Below are 20191 nucleotides of genomic sequence, written 5' to 3' on the forward strand. Positions count from 1 at the left end.
TGGCTGACAGCTGATGTTGTAAAGCACCACCTCTGTTCAACAATGCTCGTTCGCAGTGGATGCAGATGACCTCTAAGTCTTGATCTGTCTTCTAGGTCCAAAATGAGAACATTGGCATCCTCTAAAAAGAGTCCTTTCTCCTTTAAATGCAAGGGTGCAGCTGAGTCTTGTACCGTTGAGGTGTGGAGTGGCTGTTTCATTCATAATCAGTGGACCTCATGTCTTAGTACAATTTCCTTACCCACCTTTCATTTACGTATATCTACATATTACATTTCTAGATATCTACATATCTAAATCATCTACATATTACAGTACATGTCTGTCTGTACTATAATATAAATAATACAACTATAGTGCCCAGCTGGCACGCACCTCTTTAGAACTGTCTTTATGACGAAGTATGACGACAACCTCAGCCACCGCTGACGCTCCAGGGAAACCGCACGTTAATGTAGTCAGAGAGAAAACGACAGTTTGATATAGCACCCAGACTGTGTTTAGAGATATTCTGAGCAAAGATAAAACAACTCTGAAGGGAAACGCTTTACAATAACTAAACACTTCATAAATACACAGTAATGACTCAGATAGCAACGTGAAACGCGTGTGTAGGAGTGTGAAACAAAACAGGAGGAGCTCTTAGAATGTACATGTAGGTGTAGGTAAAGGCAATCAATCCGAAGATATTCACTGTGATTTGCAAACTGTAAATGAGTTTCAATATTAATATTGGACAACCTCTAAAACACTGAGCCATATCGAATATTAATCAGCATGCCGACCTAAGACTAACAAATTGTTATTTTCATCACACTTTAATCTGCCAATTATTTTCCCACTGAACGAAAGGATCTCTAAAAGGCACCAAAAAAAGTGATGATCACATTTTCAATGTTTTTGTGCCTTTGTAACGTCTTTCTGCTTTGATTTTATGCTCCATATATGCCATAAATCCCCAAATCACAAGGAAACAATTCAAATCAATGGTTCCAAATCAACCAGCTCTATAACAACAGCATGAAGTAACAATATAGTGTTAATATTTGCAGGGAAATGAATTCAGAAAGGAGAAAGAAATGAAGCATCTTAACCCTTTTCATAACACGAGTTCAGGAATTATTTTTAAAAAAAAATACTACAAAGTGAGAAAATATAAACCTCTTTCTAGCGCATCATTAAGTATAGGGCAGTTCATTGAACCCGCTGTATCATAGGCAACACAAAGTCCCGCACTGCAAGCAACAGGAGGTATCCGCGTACCAGAACTGTTTATTTAGCCTTTTGTCTGTGGTATTACCCCAGCTTAGTGCCAGACAAGCAAACAGACGGTCGAGGGGGACTTGCATGCATGCGACACAAAGGATCATGGTAAACCAAACAAATAAACTTATAGTGGCGTCTTATCTCACAGTAGTCAAATGTCACATCCAACCCTCTCCGCTCCTCGCTGAAGATATCCGTCCACTGCAAACCTCCCCCTATCCATTGCTCCACAATTCAATTGCTTAGCTTACACCCCCTCCTGCCCCGACAGCCCGGCATTCATCCATCTACCTCTGTGTTGGATAAGGAAGAAAAGAAATATAGATGTCATTTTTCAGCTTTAGCCTCCCCCACCGCCCATCCCACTCTAACTCGGTTTCAGATCTAACTTCCAGGCTTCCCCGCTTTTCTTCCACCTCTGGATACTTTACCTTCCCCCTTCCTCTAAATTAGTCATGATTAATGTGTGCGCCACGCATTGGGCCGTCTTAATTAAATAACACCATCTAATTAGGGACTGATTTCGGCTGGTAATGGTGCCGTAAGATGGCGAATGGGATTGCGCGGCGTGACAGAACATTCATGAAGCCCGTCAAACTCCCTGGGTGGTCACACTCCCCTGGTTTCGCACAAACAGCCCCCCCGCCTCCACCCTCCCCTAATCTGACAGTTACATTAAAATGCAAATAGCCCAGATGTGAGGGGTTCGGTAACAAGTGTAGATTACAGCTCCCAGGGAGCCACGGTGGATGAAGCCTTTTCCTGATGTGACATAAGCCAGGTAACAGGTTGATCGCTGTTGACCTACAAGTGGCTGTTTAAATATTGGCTAACATGCAGTTGGACGTGCAAGATTACACAGTCTGGAAACCTCTTTCAGCTGAGTGATAACAGCACTGATGAATCCATTGTACATGACTAATCATGGCTAAATACTTGTCATCCAAAAAAAAAAAGAAAAAGAAAATATGATATGCCATCTCTTATCAGCGAAGGTTTGGCATCCTGATGGCACAGTTTATCTTTTTATTTATTTATTTTTTCCTTGCAGATTTGTAACTGGATTTAATTAAATCAAGCTCAAGACCAACTGAAAGGTCAAAGAAAATTAAAGCATATTAATGAGCGCAGGGCATGGCCAGCATACAGCATCAGGTCAGCGAGCCAACACCCCTCCACACATACACGCACATACTCAGACACCCAATTCAACGCACACACACACCCCTACTAACTTGAGGGAGGTGCAAGACGTGAACAATATGGGGTGTGTGTGCGTGTGTGAGTGCGGGCCAAACCCCTGTCTGGCCACCAGAAAAGCATCCCCTGCAGTGCAGCAACATGGCAAGATGTCAAAGCTGGAAAACCCCGTGCCTGCTCATAGAGGTAATGATCCCTCACAGGAGCTGCTTCTTTCAGTATAAATAAATAAGGTAAAGCAGCGTTCGTCCTCACAGGAGGGGCAGCTGCAGCCACAAAGGGATATTGTACTTTTCCTCTGGGCTGTGGCAAGAGAGAAAAAACTCCAATGGTCTCGCTGCAGGAGGAGGGAAGCGCTTTGAGGAGTGAAAGGAGGCGATGCAAATAGGGTTTTGGACGCAGATCAAAAGACTTAAGTTTCACTGCATCATCAGGGCTGAAGCACTTCTCCCACTGCCCGCCACGCTTCTTCCCTCCCTCCCTCCGTCACCTTTTTTTCGCTCACGTTGCTGCATACATTGCTATTACAGCCCAGAGCCCGGTTTTCTGAGGGAGCGTCCTGGCGGAGTGTGAACATTGCTCTTACATGTCGGTCTTGAACAGAGATGTGAACACTAATGGTTTTTGGCAGGGCCCGGGTCCTCGGTGGACACACTGTTGGAGCCGAAAGAAAACAAGCGAGGGATAGAGGGACAGGAGGGGGGCGGGTGGGAGCAAGTGCAGAAAATAAATAAATTAATAAATAAAAAATGAAAGGAGAAAAAAAAAAACTGAGCAGGTGTCTTGGCAGCGGCGGCCTAACTCGCTTTACAACAGCACCATCTGTCTTCACCAGTAGAGCTTTACAGCCCCCCACTAACTGCTGTAACTCTCCACACATCCAAAGCAAACAGGGATGGGTTTTAGTGTAATTGCTTAATTGGCCGTTACAGCTGCCATTTTTACTTATCTATTTATTTTTCATACGTAGACAACTGATGAATTTGATGCATGAACAGATTGTGTAACTTGCACATGTTAAATGTAAATGATAAGTTACGCCTCTGGAAGCGTCTGAACATGTCATTATTTCTCCCCCATCACTATTATCCAGATGTCATTTTAACACGGTTCTAAAATGCAGTGACAGAGTAAAAAACTAAAGCCCCCCCCTCCTCTATGATTCAAGACTGAAATGTTAAAATAAGGGTCATCTCTGTGACAGATGGACTCGGCAGAACTGCGAGGGGAACTTTTCCCTGAGCAAGCAGCATTCGACATCTCAGCAGACCCCCCTTCCCAGACCTCCTCTGGCCCTTTTGCTAGGCCGTCCACTTCCCGTCTCTCGGCCAGCGAGACACAGAACAAGATGGATGCCGGTGCCACAGTGCCGGCCGGCGTGACAGATGGGCCGATTATACAAACTCATCCCTCTGGCCATAGAAAAACACCACACCTTGCCTATAGCTAATAGCCTTCATCTGCCTGCAACTCATGGATAGCTCAAGCTCCTTGTTAATATGGAAAAGCAGTGCTGTATAGACACACAACAGCCCTGGCCTTCCCTTCGTGACAGCTTGTACCTGAAAAGACAGCTGCCACACTTTCTTTCTTTCTTTTAACAGGCCAAACAGATAAAATGGTAAATCACCTTGCTGCGACCTCGTGTCTGGCTGGCTGGCCCGCTTCAAGGGCGTGTTTTCCTTCATCTAGATGGCCACATTGCAAATGCAATAAACTGATTTCTGTCACGGGCTTGATGTGTGGGTGTGGGAGCTCTGCTATGGTTTCTCAGCAGGAAAGCTGGTGCAGCAGTAGCTAAAAACACGAGACCCCAGACTGAGTGACACGGGGAAAAAAAACAAAAACAAACAAACAACATTTTGGTTTTAAGCCAGAGAGATGTCAAGAACACATTAAAAAAATAAATAAATAAAAGTCAAGATCGTGGGAGAATAAGTGCAGGTGCTAAAGGTGATCTTTCAGGATTAACCACCCTCCACTTTGTCTGCCCTCACCTGAGATTTAAAGTCAGGGCTGATTAATCAGACCGGTATCGAGTCTCTATTCAGGCAAGGCATTTAGATCAATCACAGCAGCCAAAGGGGAGCATACAATGGCCCTAACAAATGGGAAGCACAGAATGAGGAGGTAAGGAGGGTGGGGGTAGGAAGGAGCAGAGAGAGAGAAAGAGAGAGATTGAACGTCTTACTTCATGCTCCCAGCCATCAGCAGGAAAAGGTTGTAGATGTGTGAGAAGATGAAGAGGAAGAGGATGGTGCTGAAGAACATGGTCATCCAGGAGCCATGATCCTCGCGGAACATTTTCAGGCGCAGGTATCGACCTAAAGGGAGCACGACAAGGACACTGCCGTCAGTGGCGCTTCAAACAGCATGTCAACCCGCTAACACGTATGGCCGCGAAAATGGGGATAAAAGTAAATTAATTAGTCGGAGATCAATAATGTCCTCCACAGCCAGACACGTGCCCTTTACACAGTGGAATTAAGATTAAAGACCAGTTAGAGGCGTCACTTCTAGCGCCCTGAAGTAAGGGCCTTTTCCTGCCCGGTTTCAGGATGTCGTTATATCTGCTGACGATGCCAGCGATGGATGTCTGCTTGTGTTTCATGACGCTTACAGTTTAGAGAAATTATTCAGACATTTGTGACCCGTGGTGTTTTGTTTTAAATACAGTCCTGGCTTTGAATCAAATTATGGTAAAATACCTTTCTGGCAGAGTATAAGATTGATTCAGATACGCAGCCTTCTGCACAGAACACATAATCAAAGAAAGCTGGTGGCAGGACTCAACACAACTCTGAAGGTTATTTTGTACACTAGTAAAACTACAGCTATTTTGGCTTTTGTAATATGACTCCTGTTTAATATATTTACACCTTAAAGTCACACTTGGTGGTTAGAGTGGGATGAAAAGGCATTTATTTTGTAAGTAAGATGATGGGAAAATAGCAAGTGTGAAGCAAAGACACGCATAACTTAACTGCACAACACCTGTCAAAGTCCTCGAACTACAACCCAAAAGTGCTCACACAACAGAAGCAATCTGTTTTGCACATTTAGTGTGCTTCTTCCTACCACCTGGGTCAAATTGACTCTTTAACTAAATAGATGACACTTAAATATACTAGGAGATTCCCAAAAGATTTTACATTGCAGATTTATAAAATCGGAATAATCACAGAAGAAATTCATGAAAAGGATCATTTTGTTTGACTCTTGACGATCTCAACGAAGGTATTAGCAGGCTAGCTCGGGAGAGCGTGTCATCTTCTAATCGCAGCGCTGATGGCTTGAAGTGTCCTTGGAGAACGACACCTTACAAGGTGGCTTGCTGCCTTTAGCGTCTGAGTGAGAATGGAATAGATGAGTGAGAGGCCAATTACAAACCACTTTGGATAAAAGTGCTAGGAAAATGCAAGCAATTTTGTTTTTGGCAGCTCTGCTTGAAATATCCATATAAATATTAGCTAATAGAGAGGACATACCTCCATGCCATTGCAATTAGCAGTATTGAAAATCTGATTTTCAATAATCAATTCCAACTGAAATGTGCTCATTAAGGGCTTTTTCCTGGCTCAGAATGGACAGGTTGGAGAGGGGGGGGGCGGTGACTGAGCACGAAAACACAATTAATCCCCACAAAGTCAAATACATCAGTGTGTGTTGCCTTATTTGACAGAAAAGTAAACATATCCTGTTACTTCTGTCCCTTTCACTTACAATGCAAGTAAAATAAACCCAGTTAACAAATAACTGTATTACGATGCAGGTGATGTGAGAGATCCGTGAAGAATGTCTTTATTAAAAAAAAAAAACTAAACAAAACACAGTTTAGCACACTGACTGAACATTGATTTTCTGTTACAAACAGTTAGACCACAGGCATATAAAACATGGATCCAGCTTTCAGGTCAATGCAAAAGTGCCTTACATCTGCACTTCATCTGCAGGCCATTAGATGGCGATACCTGTGGTTGCAAAAAGACTTGCAGTCCTATACAAGCCTCTGAGGAAACAGCTTTCTGACTTGAACTCTGTAAACACTTTTATAATGAGTTCAGTGCTCAGTCACTAGTTTTTGGGTTACGCTGAATAAAAAATTAAGTCTATTTTATAAATCTGTCCCTGCTATGTTTCAAAGTGGAGGATTATCACTGGTGTGAAACCATCCTCTAAAAGCTAACAACTTGTGATTGTCATTAGCAAGTCACAAGCCACAAACCAACGATTGAGGTTTTCAATGTCAGACCTGCTCACATCCCATCACATAGATCTTTTTTGCAACCTAGATGGCGATAGGACACGCTTCCTGGATTTAAAAAATGGGACTTCAGAAACCAATGGGTGGCGTCACAGCAGCTGTGTCCATCTTTTACAGGGAGCCAAGTTGTGACATACCGATGACATTACTAGACCGTCATCTGATTAACTTTCTGAGCTCCACCCAAAGTTGCAGGAGCTCTTATACAACCAAACTAAGTAGCAGCTGCCATCACGAGGAAGCTGAATTAAATATTTAAAAAATTGTGAAGTGCCCCTTTAAATTAAACAGCAATTCCAAGAAAACTTCAAAGCATCTGACAGTCAGTGTCCCCAACCATCAGCTGCTTCAAGGTAACTCTGCTGAGTCTTAATTAAGGAATCCTGGATGAGTAAGCTTGGCTATAGTAGTCCATTTCCACTGTTTATAACAGTATGTGCGCACGCACACACACACACACACACACACACACACACACACACACACACACACACACACACACTCTCTGCTTCATCTCTGTGAGCTGTGATCCAGTGCCAGAAGCGGCCATCTTCCCAGGAACAACTCTTTGTTTTCCTCTCCTCGAGCTCAGTCAGCGTCCCTTTGAGTTACAGCTCCCCGAAGAGCTCATTGTGTTTGTGTTCACAAGCGCGCACACACAAACACAGCCAGAGAGAGACAGCAAAGCAGAATGCTCCATTTATTTTCCCATTACAGCCTGGCTGGTTTACTCTTGAATAGTTTTACATGCTGTTCGATCTCTGCTTGCTCACTGTCAGTTTTTTCTACTGTGCGTATAAAAAAAACCCCAAGAGGTTGACATTCCAAAGGAGTGGAAGGGGCGCTGAGATAAGGAGAGAAAGAAAAAAAGTGAGGTTATAATGAATGAAAATCCTGCAGAAAATGAATTTGAGATATATATATATATATATATATATATATATATATATATATATATATATATATATATATATATATATATATATATATATATATATATATATATATATATATATATATATATATATATATATTAAATATAGATATATATAATAAAATTATCTTGCTGGATTAGTGAAAGCTTTGATTATTGATTGCAAGTACTGCAGAGAATAGAAAGCTGAAAGTTCTCCTGATAACATTATTCCTCCTCAATTTTTGAGGGGTGTGAGGGAGCGGTTGAAGCAAAAGCAAAGTGGCCTGGTGTGAGGCCACACCATACGTCTTTTTGTCTGTGGTATTTCAGGGCTCATCACAGTTGCATAATTGAATTGACTTGCATGGGTGAACTTAATTGCCTCCGGTGCCACTGAGTCCTCGCTTAGATGTAGATGCACAGTGCGCATCGGCACATCTGACTTTTAAAGCAGCGCGCTGAGCCATCGAACACGGGGTCCTCTCATTGCCTGTATGGGCAGGATTGAACTCGGGGGTGATTCAAGGCTATTCAGCCAAGCCTTTTGAGTTACTGCAACTCCCCACCGTGGAGGATCCCGATAAGGCGTGATTCATGAGCAATGTCTACTGCAAGGCTCGGCCCGGCTGGGGACAACAACAACAACACCACACATTGACAAGAAAGCCACACACATAAACACAAAATTAACTAAAGAAAAAAAGATAGACAGAGAGAAACGGGGACACTTTGCATGTCTGTAAATCACAGTGCAAACACACAGACATTACATTCTGATCCCCGTTACGTTTATAGTGTCGTTCTTCTGAAACTGTTACTAAAGTGCCCAAATTCCCTCAAGTCGTTTCTATCTAAATCAATGATGCAGCTCTGTCTCCATCTACTGGCGACGATTTGACACTGCACATAACCGTCTTCATAGCACGTTTACCAAGGTAAAAAATAAAGCGTAAAATATGGCAGAATCTTTGGGACATAAAACATTACACCAGTATTTTGTGCTTTATTTTTCATTACAAATAGGCGCATCATCTACTATTAGCCATCATCTGACAGTTTCCTTCCTAAGTCATTTCTATTAAATGCTAAATCTGTGTCTGCAGGGTCCTCTCTGTCTTTATGGTCTCCAGTCTCCACCTCTATTTGATATTTCGGGGAAGTGCTCGGGTTACAAAATCATAATCCACTCACAGGTCACACAGACAGTAAACACTAACAGAAGTCAGCAATCAATCATCCACTGGCACACGTGGACAAGCAATTACGCCTGATATTTAAACAGTACTTCTGTTTAATCCTCTTTTTGTTGTGTTGTGCGGATGTACAGATACACAGACACACACACACAGCACAGATAGAAGCAGCAGCGCACCGATAGCTCCAGTCACATGGGAAACAAACAATTGGTGGTGAAGCATTGAAGCCAGCTTGAGATGTGATCCCTCCATCATGACACAGCTCTTAAAAAGGGACAGTACAGCACCAAGTAAAGAAGGTAAGATCAAATCTCAACTTCAAATACTTTCATTAGTTAGTTTATTGTAAATGAACCTATAAAACTTAACATTAAGCTTCTGAGTGAAAAGTAGTTGTTGACATAATTAGTAAATGGTAAATGGAGCAGTACTTATATAGTGCCCTGCAATTTAATCCAAGCACTCAGGAGCAAAAGAAGATTCCCAGTTTGATTCTGGAAGGAGAAACAAATTCTTTTTTTTTTTTTGGTTTTTCAAATTAAACATGCAAAGCTTCCTGCTGTGGAAACAATTTATTACTTACATGTACAGTATACCAGTGTGACGAATGTTTCACTGTCATTTACGTATTTTAAATAACCAAAGCAGACATTTTTCTGTTCTCCCTTTCAGAGGGTGCTAAGATGTGAATTATTAAAAGGTCTGCTCACCTGAGCAAAATGAATGTTTGATCTCTGATTAAGTGCAAACATCGGCCGACATGGTGGAGGGAACAGATCAACAGTCCCCTCAGGTTTCATTGCTCACAGCAGACAATCAAGCACTCACTTCCTGGACACACTGGTGATGCTCAGAGATTATAGAGACAGTAGTGTAAATACAGAGAGCCCTGAGAGAGAGTGGGGAAACATCTTACTTTAAGTACTCAGCAGAGTCAGTGAAACAAATGAAAACATCTGACTTGGGGGGGAAAAAAAACTATTGAATACAAAAATGCAGTATTTTGAATGCAGTCTTAAAATACAGAATAAGAATGACATAAAACATTAAAGTGTGTCCGTGTAAATATAGTGCTAGAATGAGGCAAGAGGGGCAACACCATTTCTTGACCATTAACATCGATTTCAAAGGCTACAAGAAGATTTCAAGAACCCCACTGCTGTACCTGGAAAACCACAATTTTACATTTGTGAACACACAAAATGCGATTTCATGAGATGAGATTCAGTTTGATGCAAAAACACACTGTAGAATAGAGACGGATATTAATAATAACTCATTTTTAAATGCAAAGTGGTCTATAAACAGGGGTGCACATAAGTGGTCCGCAGGCGCGCCTGCGCTGTCAAGATAAAAGACGTGCACCAGATAAGAAGTTGCAACGCGCGTTTGCGTACATAAGATTTTCTGGAGGAGGACAAACATTTGTTTAGAACTCTTAAAGATGTCGAAGAAGCTCCTTTAAGCAATTACTTTGGTGTTCCTCCACCTCCAAAGAGATGTCAGAAGGAGTCCGAACCGCAAAAGAAGCGCGTATTCTCGGAAAAGTGGTTGCAGGAGGTGAGCTGGCTTCAAACCAATGATGAACGCACAGAGATGTGGTGCAGAATATGCCGTAAAAATCCCACTCTAGCGGACAAAAACAGTGCCTTTTATATGTACGCAAACGCGCGTTGCAACTTCTTATCTGGTGCGCGTCTTTTATTTTGACAGCGCATGCGCACCTGCGGACCACTTATCTGCACCCCGTCTATAAACACATAGAGAGTGAAAAGAAGTAAAGAAGAGTGCATCATGGTAAGACCCAAACAGCCTATTGCAATGCAAAATTAAAATATGGTATCTTGTTAATTAATCAACTTTTTTCCTATAACACAAATGCAGGCTTATCAGACTTTGGTTGGATCTAGTTTCACATCAAACAGATGTGTGAGCTGTCTCCAATTTGTCACCAACTTCTCAGCAATAGAGCAAATTACTCTTCAAATGTCCAAACATTCATATGACAGACAAAGCAGCTCTAAGGCTACGTTCGGTAAATTAGACATCCAACTATCCTCATGGTAATGTTGACCACTCACATTAGTTTAAGCCAACCTTTCAAAACTACTGTAGTAAAAACTAACAACTTCCTGTCCTTAAATCCCAGACGAGCTTCTCGTGTTCCTGAACCAGTCAACAGAATTCTGCAACCATTTTGAGGACAGCTATTGGTATTGCTACATCGTGCTGGTGCTCTTTGCTTTCACTGTTCCGGTGGGACTGCTGGGAAACCTAGTAGTGCTCATCAACCACACCTGCTTTAGGAAAACCTCAAGCTCCAGCAACATTTTCCTGCTTAACCTGACTCTGTGTGACTCGGGGTGGATCCTCACACTGCCCTTCTCCCTCTACATTACCTTGAGGAGGCCCCACATCACAAACATACAGATCTTCTGTCAGTTCAAGAAGTCCTTCTTCAACATCAACATATATGGCAGCATCCTCTTCCTGACTCTAATCAGTTTCGACCGCTTCGTTGGCACAGTGCACCCGATCAGTTCTCTTCGTTGGTGGAATGCGGGTAAAGCCAAACTGTGCTCCTTCTGCGTGTGGGTGCTGGTCGTCCTTAGCTCCATTCCTGACTTATTTCTAACTTTTTCTATTCAGCCCACAGAAAATGTCACTGTGTGTGTGGACCAGATCCAGGATCCTTTTTACTATGTCAGAACAGCCATCATTATCAGAACAACAATAGGCTTCCTGCTGCCGTTCACTGTCATGCTTGCTTTTTACACCATGACGGTTCGAGTTTTGAGGCGTCTCCCAAGAGGTCAAAGCAACCGAGCGAGAGGAAAGCCCCTGCATCTCCTTACTGCCGCCATACTCGTCTTTGTGGTCTCCTTTCTGCCCTACCACACTATGGCCACCACCATGGTATTCATGAGGATTTCTAACCTGGTGACCCCCTCCAACACCAATGTACTCTATGCTTGCTATGAGTTTTCTGAAGCCATGTGCAGTGTAAGCAGCTGCCTGGACCCAGTGCTGTATATTCTGGCAGGTGAACAATTCCAGAGGAAGTTCCTGGCATGGAAAAGAGGCCAATACAGGAGGTTCTGCTGCAGAGCCAGCAGGAGGATTGGGGTAATTGAGTGATTTGCTGGAGACAGTTTATGGCTAGTTACCTTAACTTGCCTTGGTTCAAATAAGGTCCTGGCATGGTACTAGGATAATGTTGGCGCTATGCATTCCTTTGCAGACCCAGTCATTTAGAGCCAGTGGCAAAAATATATAGAACAACCTTAGTGGCAATTATGGCCTAATGGCCCCCAGAGGATACAAAGCATAACAACCAGGTCTGTAGTATAGTAGCACTAAGTGTTAAAAACAATGTATAGTCAACACACTATCTCCAGTTCAAACAATCAGCATTTTACCATAAGCGCCTCCACAAATGGACAAAAGTGCTAGAGCAAGAATCCAGCTTCCCTGTTGCTACAGTGCCAGTGGCAGATATGATATAATAGTATAATTATCCTGGCCTGTCTGCTACTGAATCTACTGTGTAAGAGGAATGAAAAAGTATAGTGCTGTGACTGACCATCTGGGATCAATGCAACAACACAGCAAGATTGCATTATTGTCTATTCTATATTACATAAACATTTGGTTAAGATGAAAATAAATCAGATTAATCAATAAATCTTCTGTGGTCTTATCCTTGTTTGTGCATTGAAGCTGTGCCTATTAAAATCTGTGCACAGCTAACGTCACACTCACTGATAACACAAGCTTGAGTTTTGCTTATATAATGTATGAGAGTCATACAGGTGACAAATTATTTTCCAAAGACCTGAATAAAAGGTTCTTTAAGTACCTCATCCTCCAAGACCGTTGGCAAATAATAGCACAATCTATTTTGTGTCCACAGAATTTCTTAATATTACTAGTGTGCCAAGTCTAAATCACTGGCTTAAGGATATTATACCACGACCAAGTCTTTCAATTTTCCTTTACTTTAAGCAGATTTTATTTGTTGCTTTACATCAAAGTATTTCAGTTTCCTTGTTTTGGTGGCAGTGAGTCTTTTACTCATAACAAATTCACCAATGTGGAAGTTTTCCACATTGGTGAATTTGGCCACAACTTCCCTGTTGGCAACACGGAATGCCACAAACACAACAACCAGCTGATCCGAGCAGAGGTGGGCAGAGTGTAAACAGGTAATCCACGACTTGCTGTGACAATAAAACAAGATTATTTTTAAACTGCATTGTCATATTACATTATGATAGTAAGAACTCTGTAACTGCGCATAACAAAAAATACCGAAATCTGTTTATGTTTCGTGAAAAGAAAAATTATATATACATCGGCCAAATATTGGTATCAATCTTAAAAATCCAGTCTCCGTTAATCTTTTTTCTGTACGTTCACACCTCAAAGCACAAATTAGTGTCTGTGAGTCCACACTGCATAGTACACTACTAATTTAAAACATCAGACCAGTCAAGTTCGAAGACCTTAAATGTCTGCTTATCAGAACTTTACTCATTTTTGAATGGATGTTTAGCCTGCTATGCTTTTCATAGCATGACAATCACGTGAATTGTGTTATTTATCAAATGTTCACCCCACACTGACTATCAGAGTCTATTAAAGAGGAGCATCAAAGCTGATCTGACAGCTTGTGGTTGCCAAACACACTCTATGTCACCCGACCCTTAAGATTTTAACAATCCCTATATGACGTTCAGGTTCTGACTTCAGCCTGTATCAAAACAGAAAGGCTCAGGTAAATTAAATATAATCCTGTTAGACGCTTGTTATTCGTTAGTTATGGTGCCCGTACCTGTTCAAATATTTTGACTGTATTGCAGAGAAGTGGATGCTACCATGGAAAATGTGATCATCATCAACAATGTACCATCCATACTGATACCTGAACTACACAATGCACAGTCTTTGTATTGCAAACATTGCTCTGTATTCAAGTCATCTATTCATACACATTATACTGTAAACTGTGAGGGTTTGCATATAATGCATATGCACTTTCATCTATTTTAGGTTTCAGTATGCAGCACTATTGCATCTTGTTTTGATTCCAAACCTCAGAACAATCCTGCCCCCTTAGGGATCTAAGAGTAAAAAAACAGAACACAAAAAACAACAACAAAAAAACAGAACAGAAACCCTGAGTTTCCTCTCTATCTGCAGTTGAGCATGTGAACAGGACCAAACCCATTCATCACATTGCTTATTTGCCAAGCTGTGGCAACACTGTGAGGCAGGGTGGGGGGGTGGGGGGTGTTTGTTGAAGCAGCTACGGCTACTAATGTCCCCAGAGCTGAGCACCTCTGTAACTAAGCATATGGATAATAAATCAGAGGTGGGAAAGTGACAAAAGAACTCCCTCCACTGGGAGACTGCAGAAAATAGAGCCGAGACATAGAGAGCTGGCAACTAGGCCAGTGTACCACTGTACCTGTTCCAGTAAGCAGTGTGGAAGTCTAGTTTTGTTATTTATGGCTTGGCTCTGAAGTCATACATTTCAGGTAAATAAGCAATTTCCTCTTGGCTGGTTTCCTTTGTTTGCTTGCTCTTTGTGTCTTTGTCTCCCTCTGCTGTTCAATTACTTGTCAGTTTTTGATTTTTTAATTCTTGATCTGTAGTTTCATGTGATATTCCAGATAATTTTTGAGGTTTGTATATCAACACAAGATAAAAGGCAAATTTCCCTTCACAACCAACAAAAAGGTTATGTTATTATCTCATAAAGGAAAGGTACGCTTCCAAATACGATTTCCTTTTCTCCACTACGCCTGCTGCTTGTCATGTAGTAGGAGGTGCAAGAGCCAGAATCCTGGGGAAATAACTTGTGTTACGTTTTTAGCTGACACACGCTTAGCTATGTCCAAGAGCTAGGAAAACACTAACTGAATTTCTCATGAAAATGGTGAGACTGAACCAAAGCAATGATTCTAAAAAACATTCCGTAGAGAGGTGCTGATGGTGATCAAGCTTTAAAACCTGTGTGCATTTAACCTTTCCTGGAGCCTAAGGTAGCACATTTATTTTTGTTCACACCTAAATTTACAATGACAGGGAAGTCAGGGAAACTGACTGCAACAAAAATTCACTTCAACAATTCATTATTTCGGAAAGACTTCCTGCTCACGACTGTAGCACATCATCTAAGAGACAAATGCACGGGCAATAAAATATCGCATAGCTACATACATATAAATATAACACACAGAGCCTCCTATCCTGCCACCCACACATTGACTCCTACACAGACTCAGTTCACTTTGACCTGCGGCCACATAATGCTGTACATAAGCCATGTCAGCCTTTGCTTGCCACAGTAATAACTCATGACAGAACCCAGATGGCATCCTGCAGGCTACAATCATCAAGACTAGAGAAAAGGGGATGAGAGGCACTCCAGCAACAGAGCAGCCAACAACACATCTCACAGTTTCTCTCTCTCACACACACACACACACACACACACACACACACACACACACACGTCTGTGACCATAGGAGGACAACTCTCACATTACTTACTATTTTTTAAGAGCTAATCACAATATCTGGAGCCTTAAATGACTCATTCAGGTGGATAAGAGAAGTCATAGCTTGATTGAATGTAAGTGTCTGTAATAACATGCAAAGTAGGATCTAATCCAGTTAGGACAGTGCTCCACATGAATTAACATTACCCTTCACTTTGCCTTTTGGAATTCACAAAGCCTCAGAGAGAAATAGGTGAATATTTTATGCTAATATGGTCACTGAGGCAGCATTAAAGAGATGGGCAGTGTCATTTTCTGCAAAGTCAAAATTGACAAAATAGACGGCTGCATTTATACTAACCTAAACTAAATGTTAAATTTTAGCTGTACTTTTTAAAAACAATCTTCCTTCTTCACATTATTTCACCTGTAACACACTTATTAGAGCCCGACTGACAGGCTAATATTAGCAATTTAGCCATATATCGGTATCGGCATTTATAATAGCTATACCCATATAGTTACGTGGCTTTGCGTGACTGAGACTTGGAACACTGGGTCTGGCTCTAACAATTATTTCATTAGGAACTCATTGACATGAAACCCAGAGAACCCAGTATGACCCAAGATTTCATACAAATGTGTAATGACAGCCAGTCTTGCCTTGAATGACCAGAAGTCATTGGCTAGCACCCACTCGATTAGAGAGCAAACATAGCCTTGAGAGGCTGAATGGAGCAGGATAGGTTGTTCCTTGAGCCTCAAATGTCAACTTAAAAATCACACAAGTCACTCATCAAAGAGCGTTTATTCACTGTGGAAACACTGCAGTGCACCCATGCCTAACCCGTATAGCAACACGAATGAAAACTAGTTCAAATAAAGTGTTATGCAGCAACTGGATTAAAAACTGTAAGTTTCTGAGAGGGGACATAATATATATATTGTGACAAATACCGCACAAAAAGAGGAAGGCTGTGGGTGCAATTCACAGCAAAACATTTTCTAGGCCATGATAAATTATAAATGATGCAGGGGATGTGTCACCTTTCAAAACCGATGTCAGCTTCCAGGCCTGAGACACATTTCTATAAAGTTAGGCATGTAACTGCAAACAGTGTCAGAACTTTAGCTCTGGTTCAAGGGAACAAGAAGACACCCTCTTCTAAATGTGGATACAGGAAAAAACAAAAAAAACTTTCAGTCTGCCACTCCAAAGTGCTTTTTTTTTTAAAGATGCTCAGACCTTTGCATGGATTGTGTTCCTACCCAGAAGCATTCCCACTGGCTCCCTACGTATCAGAGGATAGAAGAGATAGTAGACTGATATCTGCACAATGTTAGTGGGGGATATCACGATGAGCAGTAAGTGGGCCATGTGGGCCTGTGTGGCAGACTTATAATGGATGATAGATTTTATTGTGGGCCTGCTTCTGTAGTGCTTCTCTTATGCTCTACCTGTGTTTGTGATTGCATAACCGCTCCACTGAAATGTTGTGCATGGCATATCTCGCCTCTCCAACTCTCAGCCTCACTCAGACACACGCACAAACACACATCCGTGCATGTGCATGCAAAATATCGCCGCTCTCTCACACTTACAGACACACACGCCCGCACACAGAAGTCCAAACCATCTGTTCAGAAGCTTGTTGAAGTGCATTAGTTGCACCTGGCTATGAATGAGCTGCACTCCTCTCCTACATACCTTAGAGCGAATGCAATTGCATTGACCCCGATACAGATCCACCGGGCCCTAGTGTAAAACCTGACATAAAACTGACTGAACTACATGCACACCTACTGTACATTACCATTATGAATCATGGAACTGACAAAATGCTGGTGGTGTAACACACCAAGAGTCTGGAGCTTCCACAACACTCCAGAACTGGAAAAATATTTTGTGTCAATGTGATTTTAAAATGATGTACAAATCCCAGTTTGAGCACTATGTGAATTATGAAAATAGTTATATAGTGGATTTATTTGTATGCAAACAGATACACCCGAGTCCCCTGTAGGTTCTTTTCCATCATCATGCTGCCTGTAGCCACCTGATTGTGCAGGACATATTGTGACGCCATCATGCTGCTTAGCAATTGTCCAATAACAAACTAAAATCACAGACCAAGAAAATACTGTAGCATAAACATGTAATAGTTTGGGAACAAAATATCACAAAACTTACTTTTTAAAAAGCAACTTCGTTCCGATGAAGAAGTTAGAACTGCTAAACATTTTCTGACTGAAGTCTTGTATGAACGTTGGAAATGCTTTCGGAGTGCCAAATGCACAATGAATAAAATTTGATTAACCCGACTGTAATGAAATGGCAGCGCACATTTTAAAATCTGCTGTTTTGGGGAGCAGTCTGACACTTAACCTCCGTTACATCCAGTAAATGTAACACGCTGGCTTTGCCAGTCTGTTAAAGTGAAGGCACTCTCTGGTGATGAGAGTCAGTGGGTATTTCCCTAACTCACAAGGATTTTCTTAATACAGCCAAGCAGATGAACAAAAATCAGGACAATTTACTTTATCCTCCATTCCTAATCCCGACCAAACTGGTCATGTGGTTAGATAGAAGGATGAATAGACCCTTTAAATTTTTTCCTTTATTAATCTGGTGGACAATATAAGTACTGCAGATGGACCTAAAGAACACATTTACAATTAATTTTAAAACCTCCTTTTTACAATGTTTTGAAATTGAAATTGTTGTACTGATATTTAGATTAATAAAAATTAAACAAGAAAGAAAAAGCAATGAGATTTTGCATACAGAAGTGAATGGCTGGAAGACTCTTCAGCTATCAGGCCTCTCTACTGTGGGACCAGCTCCCAGTTTGGATTCCAGAGACAGATGCCCTCTCTACTTTTAAGATTAGGCTTAAATTTTCCCTTTTTGATAAAGCTTATAGTTAGGGTTGCATCAGGTGACACTGGACCCTTTTGTTGCATTTAATCATTAGTTACTTTTAAACTCTGGCTCTCTCTCACAGCATGTCTTTTGTCACCGATCGCAGCAGATGGCAGCCCCTGGTTCTGGCTGAGTGTTCTTCCTGTTAAAAGGGAGTTTTTCCTTCCCATTGTCACCAAGTGCTTGCTCATAGGGTTTGTGATATGTAATAATGCAGGGTCTTTACCTTACAACATAAAACACCTCAAGTCAACCGATACTGGATACTGGTACAATAGATATATATATATAGAGAGAGAGATAGACAACAAGAAATACCCCAGAAGATGAAAATGAAACCGTGAAAAAAACAAAACAAAGAAAGAAATATTTCATCTTAACCCTAATGTGATGATCAGAGTAGGGACTAAAGTGCCACTTCTTGGGTAGGTGCTCTACAGTCTCATGTCTCACACATGTAAGCATTGCCTATGTGAGTCAATTAGTCAGTACTCTTGATGGGTGTCTATTCGTTAATGCAACTCCATGCAGTTCAGACTTGTTGTACTGAAAGTGTGTATGAGGTTGTAGTGATCAGTGGTCATTTCACAGCCTAGTGAGTACACACGTCTGAAAGGGGTTTAATTTGCCACATTGTTGATGGTCTATACACGCAAGCGCACAGTGACACTAAGCTATAATTTAGAACCTCTGAGCAATAAGCTAGCTAGTTTTATCATCTTAAACCAAATGAAAATCCATTCTTTTATCTTTTCACCGTGAACACATCACTGTGGCTGATCAAGAAGTAGTTGCAGCAACCCAACTTCCTATAACAAAACTTGCATTTATTTAGATATGGGCATTTATACCCACCAATGATAGATGAGCCCAGAAAATCCAAAATATGTAAATTTACGCATCATGTTAAGGCCTTTTGTTAAGGCTTTAAAAATGCAATTATTATATGTATTATATACTATATATGATATTTTATATTTTGCAATGAATAAATATTACATGTTCTATTTCAGACAAACATTTATTTAAATCATATCAAATTACCTTTTTATTTTCTCAGTCTAGTAATGGAGTCCTGACCCAAAAGAAAGAAAAAAAAAACATTAGACTCTAAGTATAAAAACCCTCCAATTTATTCAGTGATTGCAAGTGAAGAGACAATTTTGCTATTACTAGATCTAATAACTCCCCACTTGCTCCACTTCCCGTCTTATAGGAAGGACTCTGCATTTGCTGAAACTGTCATGTCATCATGGACTCTCAGTTTTCTATTTATGTTCAGAGAAGATGATCACTTCGAGCACCCGCCACCACTCTGTGCCGTCTAATTATAGTCGGTAACGGTTCATCCAAGAAGATAAACCAGCGTGCCCAATAATATCCGGCACTAAGTGACTTGTGAAGTGAGCAGGAAATGAAACGCGTGAGTTCAACTGGAAGCACTGCGCAGTTCATAAAAGTGAAGGGAGGATGACAATGGAGTCACAGCCGTTATAAAGGAGAGTGACTAGGAGGAAGCCGAGCGAGCAACAGAGTGATACAAGTGTCATACGAACAGATGAAAAAAAAGCCAGGTTGGTGAAAAAGAAGAGGAAATGTATCAAAGAGGTGTGAGAGCTGACTAACATGTTCCGCTGCAGAGCTTCTCAACCTGTCACAGCAGGAAAAACACAGCTCGAAGTAACAACATAAAGAGTTCTGCTATTATAGTCTATCATATTTGAACAAAGCCTTCATTAGTGTTAATGCATTCGTATGCCGACACCACCTGAACTTTCTTGCAGTGACAAACCCTTAGTCTTTCACTTGAGACAGTTTGACTGGCATGAAAAACTACAGCCCTGTTCTAGTAAAACAGCTCTATTAAACAGGGAACTTTACTGATATCACACATCAAAATCTGAATACAGATTTTGAGAA

General features: G+C 41.3%; 2 protein-coding genes across 4 annotated transcripts in view; one reads left to right on the plus strand and one right to left on the minus strand.

Moving 5' to 3' along the window:
• Positions 1-20191, minus strand: part of tmem117 (transmembrane protein 117) — a 46625-nt gene that overhangs the window by 21795 nt on the left and 4639 nt on the right. For all 3 annotated transcript variants that reach the window (XM_082539769.1, XM_082539768.1, XM_082539770.1), the window contains exon 3: positions 4658-4790. In XM_082539769.1, coding sequence (XP_082395895.1) covers positions 4658-4790 — 133 coding nt within the window. The remainder of the gene's footprint in view (positions 1-4657; positions 4791-20191) is intronic.
• On the plus strand, positions 8961-12554 carry LOC309710379 (P2Y purinoceptor 1-like). Its single transcript, XM_082539773.1, has 2 exons — positions 8961-9141; positions 10992-12554. The coding sequence occupies exons 1-2, from the start codon at positions 9096-9098 to the stop codon at positions 11978-11980; spliced, it is 1035 nt and encodes a 344-aa protein (XP_082395899.1). The 5' UTR covers positions 8961-9095; the 3' UTR covers positions 11981-12554.

The sequence above is a fragment of the Aulonocara stuartgranti genome, assembly GCF_965226115.1.
Source record: "Aulonocara stuartgranti genome assembly, chromosome: 7".
NCBI lineage: Eukaryota > Metazoa > Chordata > Actinopteri > Cichliformes > Cichlidae > Aulonocara > Aulonocara stuartgranti.